The following is a 22,190-nucleotide window of genomic DNA, read 5'->3' on the forward strand; positions in this document are numbered from 1 at the left end:
GGAGTCAATCTTTCATTTCATTATGGACCTCAAACTCCAAGAATAGATCCTCTCTAAATAATTTTAGTATCAAGTGTGTACCAAGTGTAGGAGTAGCACCCACACTCACATTCCTCTTCCAAGTCCATTTCCATATGCAGCTCTTCCAAGAATGTCAGATGAACATTAAGGAGGAGGCACAGGGACTCATAATGAAGCCTTTTGCCAATAACAAAATTACAGAAGATTACAAAATCCACTATAATTTTGTGGATCATGAGAATTTCTCCCAGAGACCTCAGGTGAAATACCAGGGAAACACATATATGAATCACAGACAAAATATCAACTTCCACATGTCATTCCTCAATTCAGGCCAGAAAACATACCTGGCTTCTTTCTTTGTTTACATGATATGAGGCTTCTCGTGTACTTGTATCTCAGCGTGCTTTCCTGGTAAAAGTTCAAAAAATAAATCTAGGTGACGTTCCCTCACTGTGGTGACTGCCAAAGCTTGGAGTTGTTTACTGCCTTCTCTGAGTGCCCAACCTAATCCGTGTTTCTGTTTTGTTTCCAGTAGCATCTAGAACCATGATTGTCTATCAGAATGAAGCTTCCTTTATTCGCCCTTTTTTTCAGCGCGAGGACACTCCTTTCCTGAAGTAATTGCTGCGCTCTTCAAATTTCTTCAACCAATCAATCAATCATAATACTGTATTCAGGATTATTTCTCACACCCCTTAAATGATCTATATCTCTAGTATTGCTATCTCCGTGGAGGAGTGGAATACCAGGCAGAAAAATGAACGACTTGCGATGGGCCCCTTAATTTGCTACCCACAAGCAGATTGCTTTGCCTAGGGGCACTGGCAAACTGGGGCAAAATGAATCATCCGCACAGCATACCATTTATTCGAATAATTCTCATGTTGTAGGTACTGCAATTTGATGCTTTGTGAATTGTGTTATGATTTGCTATAGTGCCCAGTGGAATACGGCACAGTTGTTGACAAGTGACAGTGTATTTTTTTGTTTATACCCGGTGTAGAGTGCATTTACATCCAACCAACCATACAACTGGAGAATGCTGGATTAGGAGAAATCCAACTGAATCTAACATTAGACTACTATAGGTAAGAATGTCATTAATTTCCTTGATTCAGTGATAATCACATTTTAGTTATGTCATGAATGAATATTCATTGTGTTTTCTTTCCAGACTTCTTAACCTGGAGATCATGTTTAAGCTGAAGGCGATAAATCTTCGCACGGTTAGTCAAGAAGAGCTACCTGACTGCTATGATTTTACTTTGAGAGTAAGTGAACAAGTTGGTGTCCAATACAGTTAAGTATTAACTTAATACTTCCACAAAGGGAACCACTGCCACTGAACACACCAAAAATCCACTGTAGTATATTTAAAGGGATATCAGTGTTTTTTACAATTGGGTTGATTTGGGGAGAGCAGAGTTGGTACTTCAATTTAAAAACGAAAATGGTAATTTACATTTGATTTACATTGTCAATGTGTTGTCATTGCTTTGTATACTTTTAGCTTCAAACCACATTAGCAAAAACGAAGGGCCTGATTTATATACTAAACTATATACAGCTCATTATTCTGTCAGGGCGATGGAGTAAATTACTCCGTTGTCCTAGTTAAGGTACTGTCTGCTAGATTTAAAAATGACCAACACCTGGCAGTCATTTCTAAAGTTTTACCAGGGACTGTAGTCTCGACGGTTGCTGTCAATGCGTTTAACTGTTTAGTGCCAGGCTCTATCAGTAAGACGGAGCCTTAACTGTTTTTTTATTTCTCCCCTAAAATCTGAAAGCGGGATTTCCTTTTTGAAAATAAAAAAGATAATGCCCCTCGCCATGGCAGTCACTACCCATGGTGACGGGGCTACTAATAATTTTTTACTAACCCTCACTGCCAGGGTTTTCCTGGTGGAGACAGACAGTGAAAGAACAGCTATATGTCCTCCCATCCTAATTGGGCATACAGACATATAGCCAATTCTTCACAGGCCCTTGCCCTGTCGAGCCGTCTGAGAAGTCTGGCTATGGTGGACAAGGAGTAGTCACCGCCATAGCAACTTAAGGTCCAACTGCATCTAATCGGGCAGGAGGACGACTATCTTGGCGGGGAGTAAACTCCAAGGTATACACCCACTACAACGCATTTTTTACAACGCACTACCATTACAACGGAACTTTTACAACGCAAATACTATTACAACGCATTTATTTACAACGCATGTTTTTACAACGCAGGTACTTTTACAACGCATACCATTACAACGTAAGTATTGGTAAGTATATAATTATATTTAAAATGTTATATGTTAGGTTTTTTTTAAAGGGGTATTTTTAGGGTTCAGGGTCAGTTTTGGGTTTTTGGGTAAAGGGGTATTTTTAGGGTTCAGGGTCAGTTTTGGGTTTTTGGGTAAAGGGGTATTTTTAGGGTTCAGGGTCAGTTTTGGGTTTTTGGGTAAAGGGGTATTTTTAGGGTTCAGGGTCAGTTTTCAGTTTTTGGGTAAAGGGGTATTTTTAGGGTTTAGGGTCAGTTTTCAGTTTTTGGGTAAAGGGGTATTTTTAGGGTTCAGGGTCAGTTTTCAGTTTTTGGGTAAAGGGGTATTTTTAGGGTTTAGGGTCAGTTTTCAGTTTTTGGGTAAAGGGGTATTTTTAGGGTTCAGGGTCAGTTTTCAGTTTTTGGGTAAAGGGGTATTTTTAGGGTTCAGGGTCAGTTTTCAGTTTTTGGGTAAAGGGGTATTTTTAGGGTTTAGGGTCAGTTTTCAGTTTTTGGGTAAAGGGGTATTTTTAGGGTTCAGGGTCAGTTTTCAGTTTTTGGGTAAAGGGGTATTTTTAGGGTTCAGGGTCAGTTTTCAGTTTTTGGGTAAAGGGGTATTTTTAGGGTTTAGGGTCAGTTTTCAGTTTTTGGGTAAAGGGGTATTTTTTGGGTTCAGGGTCAGTTTTGGGTTTTTGGGTAAAAGGGTATTTTTAGGGTTCAGGGTCAGTTTTGGGTTTTTGGGTAAAAGGGTATTTTTAGGGTTCAGGGTCAGTTTTGGGTTTTTGGGTAAAGGGGTACAGGGTAAAAATAAAATAAAATAAAATTTAAATTAAATTAATTAAATGAAATGAAATGAAATTAAATTAAATTAAATACAATTACATTAAATTATATTAATTTTAAATAATATACAATTAAAAAAATTATATATACTTACCAATACTTACGTTGTAATGGTATGCGTTGTAAAGGTACCTGCGTTGTAAAAAAATGCGTTGTAAATACATGCGTTGTAATAGTATTTGCGTTGTAAAAGTCCCGTTGTAACGGTATGCGTTGTAAAAGTATGCGTTTTAACGTCATACATCCAAACTCCAACGCTGTTGCGATGGAGTTCCCGATCCGCTAACATACAAATCTGGCCCTAAAACTCTGAATCTATATCTTGTTGCCACATTTAGTGCAACGTACTGTTGCATATATTAAATATGTATGACCTATGGTATTGCACTTTATTTGCACTTATTCTTAAATAAATCTTCAATGTCTCTCAAAAATGATTCCAAAATGTGCCTGGTATGACTTAATAGGAAACAAGACAGTATAATTGTTCTCAATGCATGTTCATTTACATATTATTCTTTAATGTAATATTAATTAAATTTTGTGTTGAGGCACATTAGTGTTTGGTTTTCACATTATGAAATTGCGGCTGCCGTTGCTTCTGGTAACCAGTGCTATGTGCTCAGCATATTTATTGGCAGACATCGTTTTATAATAATCTGCTGTAATATCCTTATGCACAACCCTTTCCTTATCACATTGACTTTACTGATCATAGGTAGGCTTTCCTGTTTTCACTTTCTATTTTTGGTAAATTCTGGCGTGGTTTTTCCTGTGTTTTCAATTGATTTCAATACCTTAAAAACAGTGCTTATCAATGGTTACACATTTTTGCACCATTAAAACAACAGAAACAGTGTTTTTCCGTTTTGCTCTTATTATTGCTTGCTTTCTGCACTGATAGTGCATGGTATATAGACAGTGTACGCATAGTGTATATAAGGTCCAAATAACACCATACACTACTTCTTCAGTGAGTCTTTGGTCATGCACACTTGCTTTTTCCTTCCCATGTAAACTTTTATCTGTGAATAAGCCCACTCAGCATTGGCACTTGAAACAGGCAACACCAGAACAGCCAGTAAACAATTTGCTAACTCTGGCCATTGACATATCTTTCCATGGCAATACTGGTGCACCTAAAGGGGGCTAGGAGAGAGGAAGAGAGACACAGAATGAGCCACCAGGGTTCTGTGATAGGTAACAATGCCCATATCCTGAATTATTACTCCTGTCTTTACAGCATTTGGCCCCAAAGTTACACCTTTTAGCCCTGCCATTGATCTACTCATATGGCCATACCTCATGTCTTCGGCACAATGTATGCTAGCTGCCAGCATCCCAAAAATCACTTGTGTTGCAGTCTTGCTGGAGCTCAGGTAAATCTCATACCTATTTATGTGTGACGCATCTAGTCATTTGACGTCTGCATTTTTCTTTTTGTTTGCTGACCATAGCTATCATCTTTTTGATAATCAGCAATCATTTTTTGTCCCTTTATGTACTAGCTAACGTGCTTCTTGGAAGGAGGAGTTTTGGTTGAAAATAAAATGCAAAATATACTAATGTCATAATGCTTTGTTATGAGAAAGTAGAATCTACCAAGACTAAAAATGCTTTTTTCACATTTGGGCCTCTGGCTTTTGGGCTACAATTGTGGCGTGGGGCACCCCAATTGAGTTTCTCCCATATTAATGATGAATGTAAAATGGATCTGTATCCCCCAGTTTACCTGCAGTGCAATAGTACTGTGGCAGCTGGGGTAAAGAACTATGAGCGAGGTGCGCATGACACATGCCAACAAATATGCACGTTCATGAAGGCTGAGTGAGGAAGACTGTTTTCTGGTTAAGCCTGGCATCTGAGTACAGGTATCACTGTGACCAATGCCGCCCAGTCTAAATTGTTATCATTTGATCGGAGACTGAGAGGAACTGCACCATCCCTCTTGTGTAAAGTGTATCATTTGTAATGATTTAACTGTGCACTTTTATGTTAAATTGTGATTGAACTATAACTCCAGATTGTAACATGATACATTGGACACTGTTGGTATCTTGTATATTTTCATGTATGTGCCAGGACTGTACAAAGATCTTACTCAAGATCATTCAAACTCAGAAGGGGAAGACTTGTCTTACTTGCTTCTTGTCAGGATATTTCTAAATAAGGGAAGACTTTAACCTTGCCATGTCTTTTAAAAGGGGATGGTCATTCTGCTGAGATTTGTTGGAATATCCTAGTCTAAAAAGCATCAGAGTTTCTTCCAGTAAGGTCAGTTTCAATTCTGAGCAGAAACAAGCCACAGCTTCAAAAGGCATGATGCATTGCAACACATCTCCTTCCCTGATTTTCCTTCATGCACACCTGCCACTTGTTATTAATTTTTGTCCCTAATGAGCTGGATTTTTCATGTGTGAATTCTTCTTCATTAACCTGTCATTTTCTATTTGGTGTTGCACCACTCTTTTATATTTTTCTTCTCACCCAGTTGGAATTCATTTGGGGTATTTTTTTCCTGGATCTGTTGTTATTTTCTGATGTTAGGGGGAGTTTGTTACCTTGTGGTTATTAAAGAAAAACCAAAGGTGGTGATGGACGGAGCGTTGACAATACAAACGCTCACCCCCAGTCAACTGATCTGGGTTTAATCCATCACCGTTCTTTAGCTCACTCCGCCACCCCAGTTCAGACACGGCCATATGCAAATCAGTCTGACCCTGTGCCTCATGGGCACAGTCCAGCCCGAACTGCCAAGCCATGTCTTCCCTGGACCGGAATCAAGCTTCCCAGCACCAGTTTCTGGCATTACAGCCGTCTTCAGCCGGGCTTGCTTGACTCCAATGGCAAAGTGAGCAAGGGACTCACGTCTGATTATACCCTGCCAACTTAGGGCGAACAAAGAAAAACCAAAGGTGGTGATGGACGGAGCGTTGACAATACAAACACTCACCCCCAGTCAACTGATCTGGGTTTAATCGTTCACCGTTCTTTAGCTCACTCCGCCACCCCAGTTCAGACATGGCCATATGCAAATCAGTTTGACCCTGTGCCTCATGGAAACAGTCCAGCCCGAACTGCTAAGCCATGTCTTCCCTGGACCGGAATCAAGCTTCCCAGGACCAGTTTCTGGCATTACAGCCATCTTCAGCTGTGCTTGCTTGACTCCAGTGGCAAAGTGAGCAAGGGACTCACGTCTGAGCATACCCTGCCAACTTAGGGTGAACAATGAAAAACCAAAGGTGGTGATGGACGGAGCGTTGACAATACAAACACTCACCCCCAGTCAACTGATCTTGGTTTAATCCATCACCATTCTTTAGCTCACTCCGCCACCCCAGTTCAGACATGGCCATATGCAAATCAGTCTGACCCTGTGCCTCATGGGAACAGTCCAGCCCGAACTGCCAAGCCATGTGTGTTGAACTGAACTTTTGCTTGCCTGAGTAGCCAATAGCAGTTGTTCCAAGTGTGTCAAGCATAATTTTTTGAGCCCTTTTCTAGATTTTTCTGATATCGTTGTGGGGGTTATGATAATACCTTGCCAAACCCAGATCATACAAGAAATTTTTAATGTATGAAAGTCAACCAATCTTATGTGAATTTTCGAGAGAAAGACAATCATTCAGAAGCCTTTGATTAAAAACTCTTTTAGTAGAGGACCAGAGACGATGCCACAAAAGAATCGGTTGTAGTTTTACTATGTCGGTAACGTATGACAAACCCAGTTCCAAGTGACAGCTAAAGGTCGGAGAACCTCGCGGCACAGCAAGGAGGAACCTCAAAAAACTATTCTCTACTATTTGAAGGGCATCCACCTTTCCATAACCCCATACCCGCCTCCGTAAGTCACAATGCTTATACATTTTACTTGATTAATTTGGATCATTTCCACCGGTGACCTTTTTCCTAGCCTCTGTGCGAAATATATAACTATGGTACCTATTAAGAGCACGTTGAAGTTCTAAGGGGGTTCGAGCTATGATCACGGCGTCATCGGCGTAGAGTAGGGCGGGTATTGGGTGTTTTTTCATGAGGGGTAGGTCCTGGCCCCCTTCCAACATGCATGTTCCAGGCCATTTGTGTAGAGTGTAAAAAGGAAGGGCGCCAGGACACAACCCTGCCTTACCCCCCTCTCCACTCCGATTTAGGCCGTAAGTTCCCCTCCTAAGCCTAACCTCTTCCTAGCCGTACATTTGAGTACAGTTCCCATAAAGAATTTACGAAGGAAAGCTCTACCCCATCTCTGTTAAAATAGTCCATAGTTTAGAATGGCTTACGCAGTTAAAGGCAGCAGTTAAGTCTACGTAAGCCATTTACAAATTCCCCCCTTTTACCTTTACGTGTTTACCCATTAAGAGGGTCAGATTAAGGGCTTGCTCCGTAGTGCCCAGACTCTCTCTGAACCAGAATTGGGGGTCTGACAATTTCTTTTTATCATCTGCCCATTGCTGTAGACGATCAAGGATAATACGTCCTGCTACTTTACCCAAAGAATCTAGCAAGGATATGGGACGGTAGCAAGATGGGCACTGGCGATCCCCTTTCTTAAATATCGGGACCAGAATTGATTCTTACCACAATTCAATAAGCCCCACTGTACACGAGGCTTCTAGGACCCTGGTCAGTATTGGGGTCCACAGATCCATATTGTATTTAAAAAAGTCTACTGAAACCCCATCGGGCCAGGCGCCTTTCCCTCTTTGCTAGCCATTAAGGCACGTTCCACTTCCAACTGAGTAATTTCAAGGGTTATGGGGAAAATTGTTGTCAGGGGGTGGGGATTTATCCTCTCCTTTTCTTTTAAGGCACTATCTTCCTTGGGAGACAATCCAAATATCTGCGAGAAGTGTTCTACCCACAATGTTTCATCTATGGCTATATCTATTTTAGAATTTTCCCTGTCTCATGAAAGAAAAGGAGATTTGATGGTTTTCCAAAAAGCAGTGCTATCCTTCGTCATATAGCTCTTATGTAATTGTTCCCATAGTTAGTTTTTTAGTTCAGCTGTTCTTGTTTTTATGGCCTGATTGTACGCTTTTCTAAGAAGGGCAATTTCTTGTTTGTCCCTTTCTGTTTTGTGAAGAGCTGCTTTTAAGTCGGGATATGCTTTTGTACAAGTTTTATTAAACCATCCTTTAGTTTTACCCTTTCTATCTTTCAGTTTAATGCACCGGGCTTCTTTTACTGCTCTTGTTATGGCCGCAAAACTACTTAAGATCTTTTCATGAGGGGTGGTAATATCTAAACATTTCTCTATAGATGTAAGATAATTTTTCACTACCTCTGTTGTGGTCTCAAGTGGGTCTACTTTATCCCACTTGAGCGAGTACCCGTTCAACCTATCCAAAATCAGATCTTTTTTGCCAGTATGTTCTCACAGTTACTCCTATCTAATTTAATCGGAAAAGATACTGTAACACTATTTGCAAAATGGTCGCTGGTAGCGTTGTCATGGATTTTCAAATTCAATATACGAGACGCAGCATTACTTGAAACAAATAGAAAATCTATAATAGTGGAGGCTCCCTTGCCGTTAAAAGTCTGAGTGAGTGGAACTGGCGGTACCACTAATTCATTAGCCAAGCCGAGTTCCAGAATAAATAGTGTCTCATTCAGACAATCCCCACTTATTGTGTGGGAAAAGTGTGTTAAATTATTTTTGTTCTCATCTCGCAAACCACAGGTCAGATTATCATTATGCCCGCATGGTGTTAAGTTAAAATCATCCCCCTTATTATTAGAACTTTTTTAATTTTCTTATTTTTTAATTCCTGTAGCGAAAAACGAATATTCTTTAGAATTGCTATTAACTCAACCTGGTGCATATTGTTATAAAAATTGACCAACACATAAGTGTCGTATTTATTCATGTTGAGGGTTTTTATTTAAAAATTAGGTTCCAGTTTAAGAGGGATGAGTTCCTTAATCTCTAAAAGATTAGAGATAAATGTTATCAGGCCTCCTTTGGATCTCCCAGAAGTAGAGGGAGTCGCAGGCGAAAAGTAAGTTTTATATCCCTCGATGTGTATGACTGATGTCTCTTGAAGGCAAAGCACATTGAATTTTCCTGCAGATCTGAGCCACATGTCATTGACAACTTTGCAGACCTGCTATGTTCCAATAGACTATGTTAAGTCCAGATTCACCTGGAGTTCCAATATGTGCGATACCTTGTTCGATAGTCCCCCCATGAAAATCAGGGTTTATCGTAATCCCTATTCTTCCCTGTTTTAACACATCATTTCTATGTAAAACTGGACCTGTATTCTCTAATACACACCCATGATGGTAAATATGAGAATCAGATTCACTACTGGTTGCCATAACACAGAGGGACTGATTAGAATTTAAACAAGACTCCAATGAGAGTTAACCCAACTGATTAAGATCTTCCTGTGTTCCAAGATATTTGGAATTTGGCTTTGCCAGTCAATCTATTTCTTCCAGGCCAGATAGCATATTATACCTATTAAAAGTTGGAACGTTATAAAAGTGACCTTGGATTAGTTCAGCATTTCTAGTGCTGTATTTGCTCGGGTCCCTACTGCGGGTTGGATAGAAAAAACCAAGCGGTGGTACATTGATCCCGCCCACTGCTAATGAATTATTTCCTCCCTCCCAAAGAATTTTCTTAACAAGCGAGGGTGTTTTAAATGTTAGAACAAGACAGTCACCCCGCAGCATTTTCCCACGATTGCTAACCCACTGGACCCTTCTCACCATCTTAAACTCACTAAAAAGTTGTTTGGTTAAACCAGTCCTCCTGCCTAACCAATGAAGTGATTTATTTCTTAGTGATTCCCATGATTCAATTTCTGATAGGCCCTTTTTGCCAGAACAATTATGTAAGGAGTTGTGTCGGGTGGTAGGTTAAGATGTTGGTCTGTTCCAAAACTATCCTGAGTTTGGCCTGAGAAAGTGGGCCTGAATATTGGTAAGTCTGTGGCACACGTGAAGAAGGATTGAACCGTGCGGCTTCTAATGACCTCTTTGGGCCCCTATTCCCTTCGCCGGACTCTATACTATTTGGTAGATTACTTGTCGTAATCTGGGGAGAAAAATCCTTTATAGGAAAATTTACACTGTGTTTTGGATTAGGCGCTCCCGCCAGAGAAGGATCATTATCTTTGATTTTTTGGGTACTTTTTTCCGGGATACTTTGTTGCCTACTGTGACGGGTAGGACTCGGGTCCGCCTGGCTTACCTGTCTCACCTCTCTTTGACCAGCATGTAGGGGCCTGGAGAGGAGCAGAAGACCAGGACGACATGGATACGGACGATATTGGAGGTCCCTGTTTCTTTAATTGGGCGCAGCTGGACAGCGATATCGTCACCGGACACGCCCCCTCGACTCAGGTAAATGCCGCCCAGGAACACTCACAGGTGTGTTATGCACTCGGAGGAGACAGAGGTGAGAGCGACGGTGAGCGAAGTGAAGAGGAGGAAGAGCGGAGATCAAGAGTGGAGACGGAGAGGCAGGAGCAGAGGAGAGAAGGAGAAGGAGGAGCGGAACATCGGAGGCAGGAGACGGAGACGGGAGAGGAGACGAGAGACCATCGGAGGCAGGAGACGGAGACGGGAGAGGAGACGAGACCGGCGGAGAGAGGACGACGGGGAAAGCCAGGAGGCCAACAAGAAGGCTCTTCGCCCAGCCACACTTCATCGAGGGAAGTGTGGCTACCAGAGGTACGGTCACGGCTTGCGGGCTGGGCGGGCTTTAAGTGGGCGAAACCCCCGTAGAAATACCGCACTCACACTCTAAGCACTACCCACCCCCCCTCACTACCCAGCACCATAGAGCCGAGACGGAGAGTTGTGCACGTGTGATTCCTCACTCCTTTTCCCCTGTGTTATCGGTCTGACCAGTAGACTAAAACGCTGTTGTCTTTTCTTCCTACACGGACGAGACGGCACGACACCGTGGAGGAAAAGGATCGGACCCCCAGTCCCAGAAGACACCGGGACGAGAGGAAAACAGCATCAGAGAAACACCTTCAAAGACTTACTGAAGAGGCAGAGACAGCACTTCCTTACTATCGCAAAACCATACATCGTAAACGCACTTTTAAACTAATAAAGCCTGCGTTGCCCAGAGTACCGGTGTCTGTTAGTCTCTTTGAGGGGACAGTACCCCCGCCCACACACACGCCCACGCCCACACCTGTTGTCATCGCTCAGGGCAGCCCCGAGGTGCCACAAGTGGTGGAGAATGGGGGCATCTCGATAGCCATCTGGGAACCGAAGATGGAAGAATTGCTGCAACGTCTAGTGAAAGGGCAGGAGCAGTTGGGGTGGGCCATAGAACAGCAGATAGCCACCGCCCAAGCAGACAGAGACGCTCTCAGAGACTCTGTGGTGAAGAGCCTGGGGGATCTGCAACCGGTAAGGATTGATCAGGCCGGCAACCCAGTGCGGGAAGTGAGACAACCCCACCCCACCCCATCCGGCATATCCCTGCAAAAATATATTGCAGGAGAAGACCCAGACGCCTTCCTCGTAAATTTCGAGAGAGTTGCCCTTGCGTGCGGATGGCCGTTAGAGAAATGGCCGTTCTTTCTGGCCCCTCTGTTGACAGGAGAAGCCCAGGCCGCTTACCAGGTGGCCAATGGGAACGGGCAGACGCCTTATGCACAGATAAAAGTCATTATACTGGACCACTTAGGGTTAGATGCGGAAGCATATCGCGTACGCTTCCGCAAGGAAAGAGGGACCCCAGGCGATAACCCTAAGACATTGTTCTTCCGCCTGAAGGCAGCAGCCGATAAGTGGCTGACCCCCGCTCAGAGTACCAAGGAGGCCATAATGGACAAAATTTACCTAGAGCAATATCTGGAGGCTCTGCCATTCGGGACACAACGTTGGTTAAGGCAGCACTCCAACCTGACCACCGCACAAGCCATAGAAATGGCCTCAACGTTTTCAAGGGCTCAACCCCGGCTACACCCTATGGAACCCGAAAAAACCGTAGTCCGGAAACCCCGACCCCCTCCCGGGCTACCTGCACCCAGACCTTTAAATCCTGACTTGGCCCCTATGAGAGGCCCTCAATGCTTCGATTGCGGCACATGGGGACATATTGCTAGATTTTGCCCAAAGAAGAGGATACAGGAGGAACCCATGGAAGTTGGCTATCTACCACGAGCAGTGATGTTATCAGCGGAGCTGGGAGGGGCATACCACGTGAGTGTCCAGGTGAACGGTAGGAACGTCAAGGCTCTGTTGGACTCGGGGTGCAAACAATCGGTGATGCAGGGTAAGTTTGTGTGTGATTCCCAGGTAATACCAGACTCCCTAGTACATATTAAATGTGTCCATGGGGACGTGAAGAGCTACCGGGTCGCTTGTGTCCCTCTAGAGTTAGAAGGAGGGCGGCGGATAGTGGTGAAGGTAGGGATGTTGGACTGCCTACCAGAGGAGCTCTTATTAGGGACCGATAACCCTCACTTCCTGGACCTGTTTTCCGAGACCCTGAAAAGAGGGAGGGCGAACCCAAAGACAGTGCTCATAGCCCCTGAACCCTGGGAGGGCGACCGTAGCTTTCAATTCGCCCAAGCCAACGACTCTACATTGTTCAATGCCTGGGAACAGGCTCATGCAGAACAGGATAACCCAAATCCCAGATATCCTCGATTCCTGATACAGGAGGACTTACTATACAGGCAGGTGAAGCAGGATGAACCCAAACAGCTCCTTGTCCCAGTATGCTTTAGAGATCAGGTTATGTTCTATGCTCACACCCATCTCCTAGCAGGACACATAGGCAGTGAGAAAACCACTCAGAACATCCTAAGGAATTTCTACTGGCCAGGTGTCTACCAAGATATCAAGACCCACTGCCAGACCTGTGACGTCTGTCAACGCAAAAACGTACACAGACCCCCGGCCGCACCATTGCAGCCACTACCGATCATAGGGACCCCATTTGAGAGGGTGGCGATGGACCTCATCGGCCCTCTCCCCAAGACCGGTAGAGGAAACCAATATGCCCTGGTCATAGTGGATTACGCCACCAGATACCCCGAGGCTTTTCCACTAAAATCACCCACCTCCAGGAATATTGCGGAGAAGTTCCTGGAACTGTTTACTCGGGTGGGATTCCCAAAGGAGATACTCACTGACCAGGGCACTCCCTTTATGTCACGTGTAATGAAAGAGGTGTGCCTCATGTTAGACCTCCATCAAATCAAGACATCGATTTACCATCCCCAAACGGACGGTCTTGTGGAGCGTTATAATGGGACATTAAAAAGCATTTTAAAGAAGATGCTTGCAGCCAACCAGACCGATTGGGACCGTTTGCTTCCCCTGGCACTATATGTTATCCGAGGGCAAACACAGAGCAGTCTTGGCTGCTCTTCCTTCGAAATGTTGTATGGAAGACAGCCCAGGAGCCTTCTTGAAATGACCAAGGAGTATTGGGAGGCCGAACCCACAAGAGACACGAAAACGCTACTCGAATATAGCCAAACACTCAAAAATCAGATAGGAAAAATAAGGGAACTGGCTTATTCTCAACTGGAGAAAAGTCAAACCAAGCAAAAAACCCACTATGATAAGGGGAAGAAGTGGAGAAAGCTAGAGATCAACGATTGGGCCTTGGTGTTGCTACCCTCAACCACAAAGAGGTTTCAAACAGAGTGGCAGGGGCCTTACCAAGTCCTAGAAACCATCGGTAACACCACCTACCGGCTACGACTACCTGGAAGGAAGAGTCAAATATTCCACATCAATGTCCTGAAGAAGTAGCTAGGGGCCCCTCCCCTCACAGCCTATACAATCCCCGACAAGGAATACAAGAAAGAAAGCACGGTACAAAACCTGGTCATCAATGAAGAGCTATACCAAGAACAACGAGAAGGACTACAAAGAGTCCTACAAAGATGCGCGGGCATCTTCTCAGACCTCCCCGGATCCACAAACCTGGCCGAACACAGAATCGAGACCCCTAAAGGGACCATCGTCAAACAACGACCCTATCGGATACCAGCTGCCAAAAGAGAAGCCATAAGCAGGGAGGTGAGAGAAATGATCCGCCTAGGAGTCGTACGTCCATCAAAAAGCGAATGGTCGTCGCCCATCGTGATGGTGCCAAAACCAGACGGGAGCAGCAGGTTCTGCATGGACTTCAGGGCCCTGAACGCGGTCTCATCCTTCGATGCCTACCCCATTCCCAGGATCGATGAGTTGATTGAGAAGTTGGGGGAAGCTAGATTCATCAGTACCCTGGATCTCACTAAGGGATACTGGCAGGTGCCATTAGGCGAAGAAGACCGCAAGAAAACCGCTTTCTCAACCCCTGACGGTTTATACGAATTTACCGTACTCCCCTTCGGACTGCATGGAGCCCCTGCAACGTTCCAGAGGCTGATGAATGAGGTGCTCCGGGACCACCAGGCCTACAGTTCAGCTTATTTGGACGACATCATCATCTTCAGCCCCGACTGGGAGACGCACCTCAGACACCTAGAAACCATACTGATTCAGTTAACCAAAGCCGGCCTCCACGTCAATTCAAAAAAATCGAGGATCGGATTCCAAAAGGTAAAATACCTAGGATATGTGTTGGGTCACGGACTCATTGAGCCCCAAGACGAGAAGGTCCGGGCCATCGCAGACACCCCGTTCCCCACCAACCTCCGGGACATGAGGGCCTTCTTGGGGTTGGTAGGGTACTACCGAAGATTCATACCCTCCTTTTCAGACATTGCAGCGCCCCTCACCGATACCTTGAAGAAACAAACCCCGAAAACCGAGTTTCAGAATCCCACCCCTGAGATGAGAAGGGCCTTTCTGTCCCTCAAAAAAACGATAACCTCCCACCCGGTGCTCACATCTCCCGACTTTACCAAACCTTTCATTGTACACACTGACGCCTCCGATTTCGGGATCGGGGCAGTGTTGTCACAGGTGACAGAGGAGGGGCTTGAGCACCCCATTCTGTACATAAGCCGGAAATTGTTCCCTAGGGAGGTGAGGTACCCCACGATCAAAAAAGAGTGCCTGGCGATCAAGTGGGCGGTGGATAAACTGCGGTATTACCTGGAGGGTCACACATTTAAACTGTACACCGATCATGCCCCTCTCCAGTGGATGAGCCGCAACGCATCCAATAACCCAAGAGTCATGAGGTGGTTCTTATCGTTGCAGCCCTTTTCCTTCCAAGTCTTGCACAGAAAAGGGAAGGACAACGCTAGTGCTGACTTTCTATCCAGATTTCCTCTCCCCGATCGGGAGAATCGTAGGGGGGAGGTGTGTGACGGGGAGGACTCGGGTCCGCCTGGCTTACCTGTCTCACCTCTCTTTGACCAGCATGTAGGGGCCTGGAGAGGAGCAGAAGACCAGGACGACACGGATACGGACGATATTGGAGGTCCCTGTTTCTTTAATTGGGCGGAGCTGGACAGCGATATCGTCACCGGACACGCCCCCTCGACTCAGGTAAATGCCGCCCAGGAACACTCACAGGTGTGTTATGCACTCGGAGGAGACAGAGGTGAGAGCGACGGTGAGCGAAGTGAAGAGGAGGAAGAGCAGAGATCAAGAGTGGAGACGGAGAGGCGGGAGCAGAGGAGAGAAGGAGAAGGAGGAGCGGAACATCGGAGGCAGGAGACGGAGACGGGAGAGGAGACGAGAGACCATCGGAGGCAGGAGACGGAGACGGGAGAGGAGACGAGACCGGCGGAGAGAGGACGACGGGGAAAGCCAGGAGGCCAACAAGAAGGCTCTTCGCCCAGCCACACTTCATCGAGGGAAGTGTGGCTACCAGAGGTACGGTCACGGCTTGCGGGCTGGGCGGGCTTTAAGTGGGCGAAACCCCCGTAGAAATAGCGCACTCACACTCTAAGCACTACCCACCCCCCCTCACTACCCAGCACCATAGAGCCGAGACGGAGAGTTGTGCACGTGTGATTCCTGACTCCTTTTCCCCTGTGTTATCGGTCTGACCAGTAGACTAAAACGCTGTTGTCTTTTCTTCCTACACGGACGAGACGGCACGACACCGTGGAGGAAAAGGATCGGACCCCAAGTCCCAGAAGACACCGGGACGAGAGGAAAACAGCGTCAGAGAAACGCCTTCAAAGACTTACTGAAGAGGCAGAGACAGCACTTCCTTACTATCGCAAAACCATACATCGTAAACGCACTTTTAAACTAATAAAGCCTGCGTTGCCCAGAGTACCGGTGTCTGTTAGTCTCTTTGAGGGGACAGTACCCCCGCCCACACACACGCCCACGCCCACACCTGTTGTCATCGCTCAGGGCAGCCCCGAGGTGCCACACCTACTTTGCATGTTTTTACCCTTATTCACCATTCCTGACTCAGCAGAAATCGATTGAAAATCATTGCCTTGTTTCATGTTACTAGTAATAAAATCTTCGATGAGGGTCAGTCTGGCACCCATTTGGTCTAATTTAACTCTCGACCAGAGTCGTTAGGCTCTTTAAATCATTACTGTGCGCATCAGATCTTCTACTGGCCTCATCTTTGCCTTTACAAGAACCTTTTCTTGATCCTGCCCTTTTTTTTCCTTGGTGGCGCAGTAGGCACGATGGCTTTCGATGTATTTTTACCACCATCGCCTATAGCTTGGTCAACGTGTTTTCTCTGCAGGAGTTGGATTCTTTTGTTTATTCTGGGGAGGTTGTAGTGAGGAGTCAGATTCACTCAGTAGAATCTCCTCGGAAATATGCTGAATGCAACCATTTGGGACGGTATTAGACTTCATGCCATGCCTCGGAAAATCCTGATCTTCAGGTTGATCTAATTCAGAAATTGAGCGCAATGTTCCTGCCTCTAGGGACTCTTCTACAGAGGATATCTGTTTGTCCAAAGCCTCCATTGCCCCTGTGAGATAGCTCAATAAGGTTTGCTGGGAGTCATTAGGAACTCTTTTTGCTACACAGGGCTTGGGCCTTGGCATTTTCCTTTTGCCCATGTCTAGTTATATTATCTAAGTTGGATGCAATGTAAGGGAGCCAAAAGTACTTGGCGTGCTATTCCTTTCACCCCACAGCCTAATAGCCAAATCCACAGTCAACTCAAGTAATACAATAATGATATAAAGACTGAACACCACCCCACACAATCCGAACTCAATACTGAGGATTTACAGAATTTACATTAAGTTCGGGCACTGAAACAGGCAATTCAAACTCTTACTATCAGTGTGTGTCCAGTTCACAGGTGCAAAATCCTAGAGAATAGGCCCAGCCCAGCCTCATCCGGCCACAGACGGACAAGGACGGGCCCGCCATTGGCCCGGGAGAGCCCGCGCGCGTCCCGCGCTGCAGGTGCCCCTGAAGAGTCGTGTAAGCCCGGTGACTGGGTGGCGCTCCTCACACGAGACCACACTGCCCTCTGGGAAATGAAGTCCCAGGCAGTCCGCGGTCCGCGTCTGGAAGCGAAAGGAGCAGGACGGAATCAATGCGGAGTCCAAAGTCGCTCCCACAATGGCCCAAAACATCAGCGCAAACCGTGGTGCAGAAAGAACAGCAGGTAAGGGCCAAAAGGGGATTTCTGTGCCCTTAGTGCAGTTTTCATCCTAGAATTGACCCTCTAAAGTAGACACCTGTCAACATTTTACAGATATTATTCCATGCAAGGTAACACTATGGCTACTGGAGGATTCGCTCTTCCCTCTAGAAATCTAGAACGGCCCTATGGCATGCCATCTTTGCATCCAGTTCTTAGCATATTAAACAAGCATTTGCAATGCAATCGGTCTCGCCTTTGGGACCTCATATGTATTTAGCTATGCAGCACACTAGCCTGGGTGCTGAAACATCTACTGTTCTTTAACATGGAGGGAAATTAAGCACCAAACTGTGTGACATGGCAGGTATCGGAACACATGGAGAGAAATATTGCCTTTCAGCAGGAAATGGTATAGTCCAAAGCTAAATCAGGGCCTCCGGTGGTCATATCACTGAAAATGCAAGATTTGAAAACAATATTATTGTCTACGAGTGCTCGTGGAAGGCAATTTCTATAGACTGGAATCTAGAGAATGCTAAAGTGGGTACTGACCTCTGCTGGTCGTTTTCTATCAAGAATGTTAAATAGAGGCACTTGCCATAATTTTTTTTTAAAGAAAGCCCCTCAGCAGAAAGCAATCCTGGTATTTTACTGACCTCTACTGGTCGTTTTCTAATAATACAGTTAAATAGAGGCAGTTGAACTGAAAACAAAAAGTCCCTAAGCGGAAGCAGACAAGTCCTGGGGCTGATCTCCAGAGTCCACAAAGTGCATACACATATAAAGTATATACTAAAGTTTATACAGGAGGTCTCAAAAGTTTGACCTAAAAATGTAAGCCTAAAATTTAGTCTTTGAAACTTGCCATTTTCCTAGCCAACCCTTTTTGAGATTAGTTGTTTGAGCTGCCTGGCTGAGTGAGATAATTACTCTTCTGCACTAGCTGATTGATTAAAGATCTCATGAGTGACATTAGACCCCTAAACAGATTTCTAAACAGATTTCTCACATCTGTCTTATTAAAGAATCCTCATACATCTCCTGGATGCTGTCAATACAAGGACAACTTTGAGAGCTCTCATGACCATTTGACCCCGCACATACCCTCACTGTGCTGATTACCACATATTTCCCACCATTCCACCCAGAGACTTTGCCTGCATTCAGCAGCTAAATTCTCAATGTGGAATAATATTGAACCTATGTATTTCTGATGTACTCATAATTCTGATGGATCTAGTAACTCCCATCATCAGGCCCTCTAGAATTAAAGGCCATTCATAATAAGGGCTAAGAGGGGCTCACAAGGGGGAGACAAGGTTCATGCTTAAAAATCCAAAACAAGTCCAACAGTGCACCCCCTAAAGCAAATCGATGTTACAAATTGCGGGTTACAGGACGTTGGTGTAGTGACTGCATTGTAAAGGCAGGTTGTTGTTGTGACTGCAGGGTAAAGGGTGTTTCACCTTTACACATACCTCAGGCCTGCCATTGCAGCCTGTGTGTTTACAATTTTAAACTGTCCTTTTGACCTGTCAAAATAGACCCAAACCATCCTTTTTAATACATATTAGGAACATTGGAAATGTTACCTCGCTGATTTATAGTGCACTGGTACTGAAGAGGATGATTTTTAATGTATCAATAAGTGGAATCTAAGTTTTATGTATTTTTAAAATCTTTTTATATTTTTAAGAAGTGCTTTGATGATTCTTTGAATCGAATAAAGAGAATTAGCGGCTCCAAATGGCCATTATGTAGGGCAAACAACAGGCTCTTGCTGATGTCATCTACCAGTTTCAGTTTGTCTTTTGTCCCTAAGTCCTAATTGGGGTTTATAGACTGGTTTAAATTGTTTTATTTGCTATTCCATAATTTATTAGCTTCACTTTCCATGATTTCGGTTGCGCAGAGGGAATTTAAAATCATGCAGCTGGCAAGAACCTTAGAATCTGTTATTGGTTACTACAGGGTTGGAGTTACAACATCTATTTTAATCCTTTAGGATTTTTTCCTTCTGCCTGTTATGCGATAGCTTTTGTGACATTCAAAGCCGGTGTTTGGTCAGGCATCAATGCTGTGTTGTGAAATAAGGTTCGAGATTTTTCTCTGCTAAGATCCAAACTCCGCTTTCCACTGATTTGAAGATGGAAATTGGGTGGTTCAAGAGTGTCAGCTGGATTCAAAAATTTTTTGGGTGTTTTTGATGTTTTCACAGATGCTAAGATTTTTGGCTTTTTAAACAGTTTTTCAGAACGTTTGTAGTTGTAAATTTTCAGCTCAATTGGTCTTTAGTCACCTCTCCTGCATGTTTTACCTAATGTAATGTCTTCATCCGGGAGTGAGGGGTGGCAGATACTTCCCAAGTTCCTCACTTTCATTCTTGTTACATTAGTTGCATGCTATAACAAAAGACGGTTCAAAGCCAGAGGGTCCTAGGGAAGATTTTGAGTCCGCACAGGATTTATTCCCCAAAAACAAAACAATCCACAGTACGAAATCCTGAGGTCTACAACAATATTTGAAAAGTGTGAAAAGACCACTACTAGCTGGTTTTGTCAAAATAAAGAATATATATAACGTGAAACAGAACCAGTGACTAAGCCCAACAGAGCTAGCTATGGGCAGTTCCCTTTTTAGGACGAAATCCCTCACTCACCGTAGGTGACATGCTTCATCATTTGGGATTCTCCTCCCAGAGTAAAAACCTAGTTTCTCTGGGGACTACAACCCCCTCTCTGAGAAGGAGGAGCTCAGGGATGTATTGTTTGTTGAAACAGATAAACTAAATCCGCAAATGAAGAGCTAACAGTATGAGTGAGGGCACAGCGGCGCAAAATACATCATGACTGTGAGGAAAGTGAAGTTAAAACTAGCTCAAGAATGCCAAAAAATCTTTAATGTGAGACGTTCTCCGCCAGGATTAAAAATACAGTGCACCAGCTGTCTAAATTACAAACCGAGTTGGTGAGATAAGACTAATCGGTCAACATGTTTCAGCATTCTAGCCTATAAGTCGACCTATGATGCTGCTGCGGAAAAGTGTATGAGTGAAATAACACAAAAGGATACAGGAACAAAAAGTTTTTCTTCAATGTGCCTGTTCAGAAGAAAATTACCCGTAAATTCTGGGTAAGTCACCACACCTCTACCTGGCAACCGCTCAGGAAAGGAGCACCGCTCTGTCCATCGGTACGCCGGCATGGAATAGAGCCCATCTTACCCAGTAGTTATGGGTAATGTTCTTCTGAATTTTTATTTTAACTTGGTCAAGTTGAATTCCCGAGAGGGAAGTGGCTGCTGTTGTGTGCTATTTTCCAAAGAAGGAAGGCAATATGGTATCCATCTTTAGGTCTGTAGTTTGGGCAGTGGTCAGTGAGCAGATGGTCTAATTTGCATAAAAGGTCTCTCTGCGTGTGGGCCTGTAGTGATCTTGATTGTGTGTGGTATAAAGGCACTGGGCCTTATTGTGAGTTTTGCGGAAGGTACTCAATCAGTCTGGGTGACGAAGAACATTACCTCTGCCATCTGGACAGACTAGAGTCCATCAGACCCAGCAGTCATTTCTGCACATTCAAAGGAACCACTGCCACTGTGGCTCCTTTCAATGTACTAACAGTTTGAAGGATAGCTGCTGTTGATTTTGACGGGGAACATCCATTACGACGCGGTGTTTACACCGCACTACCATTACAATGCTGGTTTTACAACGCAAGTCGTTACCTCGACTTGCGCTGGAGGGCGCTCTAGGCTAAGGAATAGTGGATTTACTATTCCAACACCTTCCCTACTGTACGTAGGCTGGTGTTGGAATAGTAAATCTTACTATTCCTAAGTCCAGCATCCTACAGCGCAAGTCGTGGGAACGACTTGCATTGTAAAAACCAGCGTTCTAATGGTAGTGCGGTGTAAACACCGCGTTGTATTGACGTACAACCGGTTTTGATGGACCTCCACCAAACTATTTGCATTTTTTTTTTAAACAAACTCTGAAAGCGGGAGTTTATTATTTTTTTCCAACTACTGAGAGGGGTATCTTTTTTGTCCCTCAGATCCAGGTTTTTCCTTAACAGAAAACAAAGGCATTACACCATTCATCCTAAATAGGGCGGGTGGTGTAATATCCGTCTCCAAAAGACCCTCCTTGGTCTGGCTGTCAGAGGAAGTCTTCCATATACAGAGCCAATTGGGGCTCCGTTGATGGAAAATGAAGGCCCACCAGTTTCTAAATGAGGCAGCTGCACAAGGGTTTGGGCTGCAGGTACCCCGTTGAATATGCGATGAAGTTCGCCAAACTCAAAATCGGGCCCAATGTTCACTTAGTTTAAAATGGTTCGTATTAGTTTGGGTGAAAATAAAATGAGTTTGATTTAGGAAAGGGTTTTGTGGTGTGTTATGTGTACAGGTGGGACTGGCAAAGCACTTTACACCCCTGTTTGTGCTAGGTGGTCTGTTTATCACAACATAGTTTTTTTGTATAAATGCATGTCAAGCAAAGTTGTTGCCTTATGATGTAATGTTCTACTCAAGCTTGTAGTATTTTGATTAGCGTTTTTATCTGCTTGTTTCAATCTAGGATGTGTGTTGGTTTTGTGC

The 22,190-nt window shown here is 44.5% G+C and overlaps 1 protein-coding gene across 1 annotated transcript in view; it reads left to right on the forward strand.

The window, feature by feature from the left end:
* Positions 1 to 22,190, forward strand: part of MCOLN3 (mucolipin TRP cation channel 3) — a 486,326-nt gene that overhangs the window by 218,694 nt on the left and 245,442 nt on the right. Inside the window, exons 5-6 of the mRNA XM_078659269.1 lie at positions 1,028 to 1,112; positions 1,199 to 1,295. Coding sequence (XP_078515395.1) covers positions 1,028 to 1,112; positions 1,199 to 1,295 — 182 coding nt within the window. The remainder of the gene's footprint in view (positions 1 to 1,027; positions 1,113 to 1,198; positions 1,296 to 22,190) is intronic.

Source organism: Lissotriton helveticus, chromosome 1_1, assembly GCF_964261635.1.
Source record: "Lissotriton helveticus chromosome 1_1, aLisHel1.1, whole genome shotgun sequence".
In the NCBI taxonomy this organism is placed as follows: domain Eukaryota; kingdom Metazoa; phylum Chordata; class Amphibia; order Caudata; family Salamandridae; genus Lissotriton; species Lissotriton helveticus.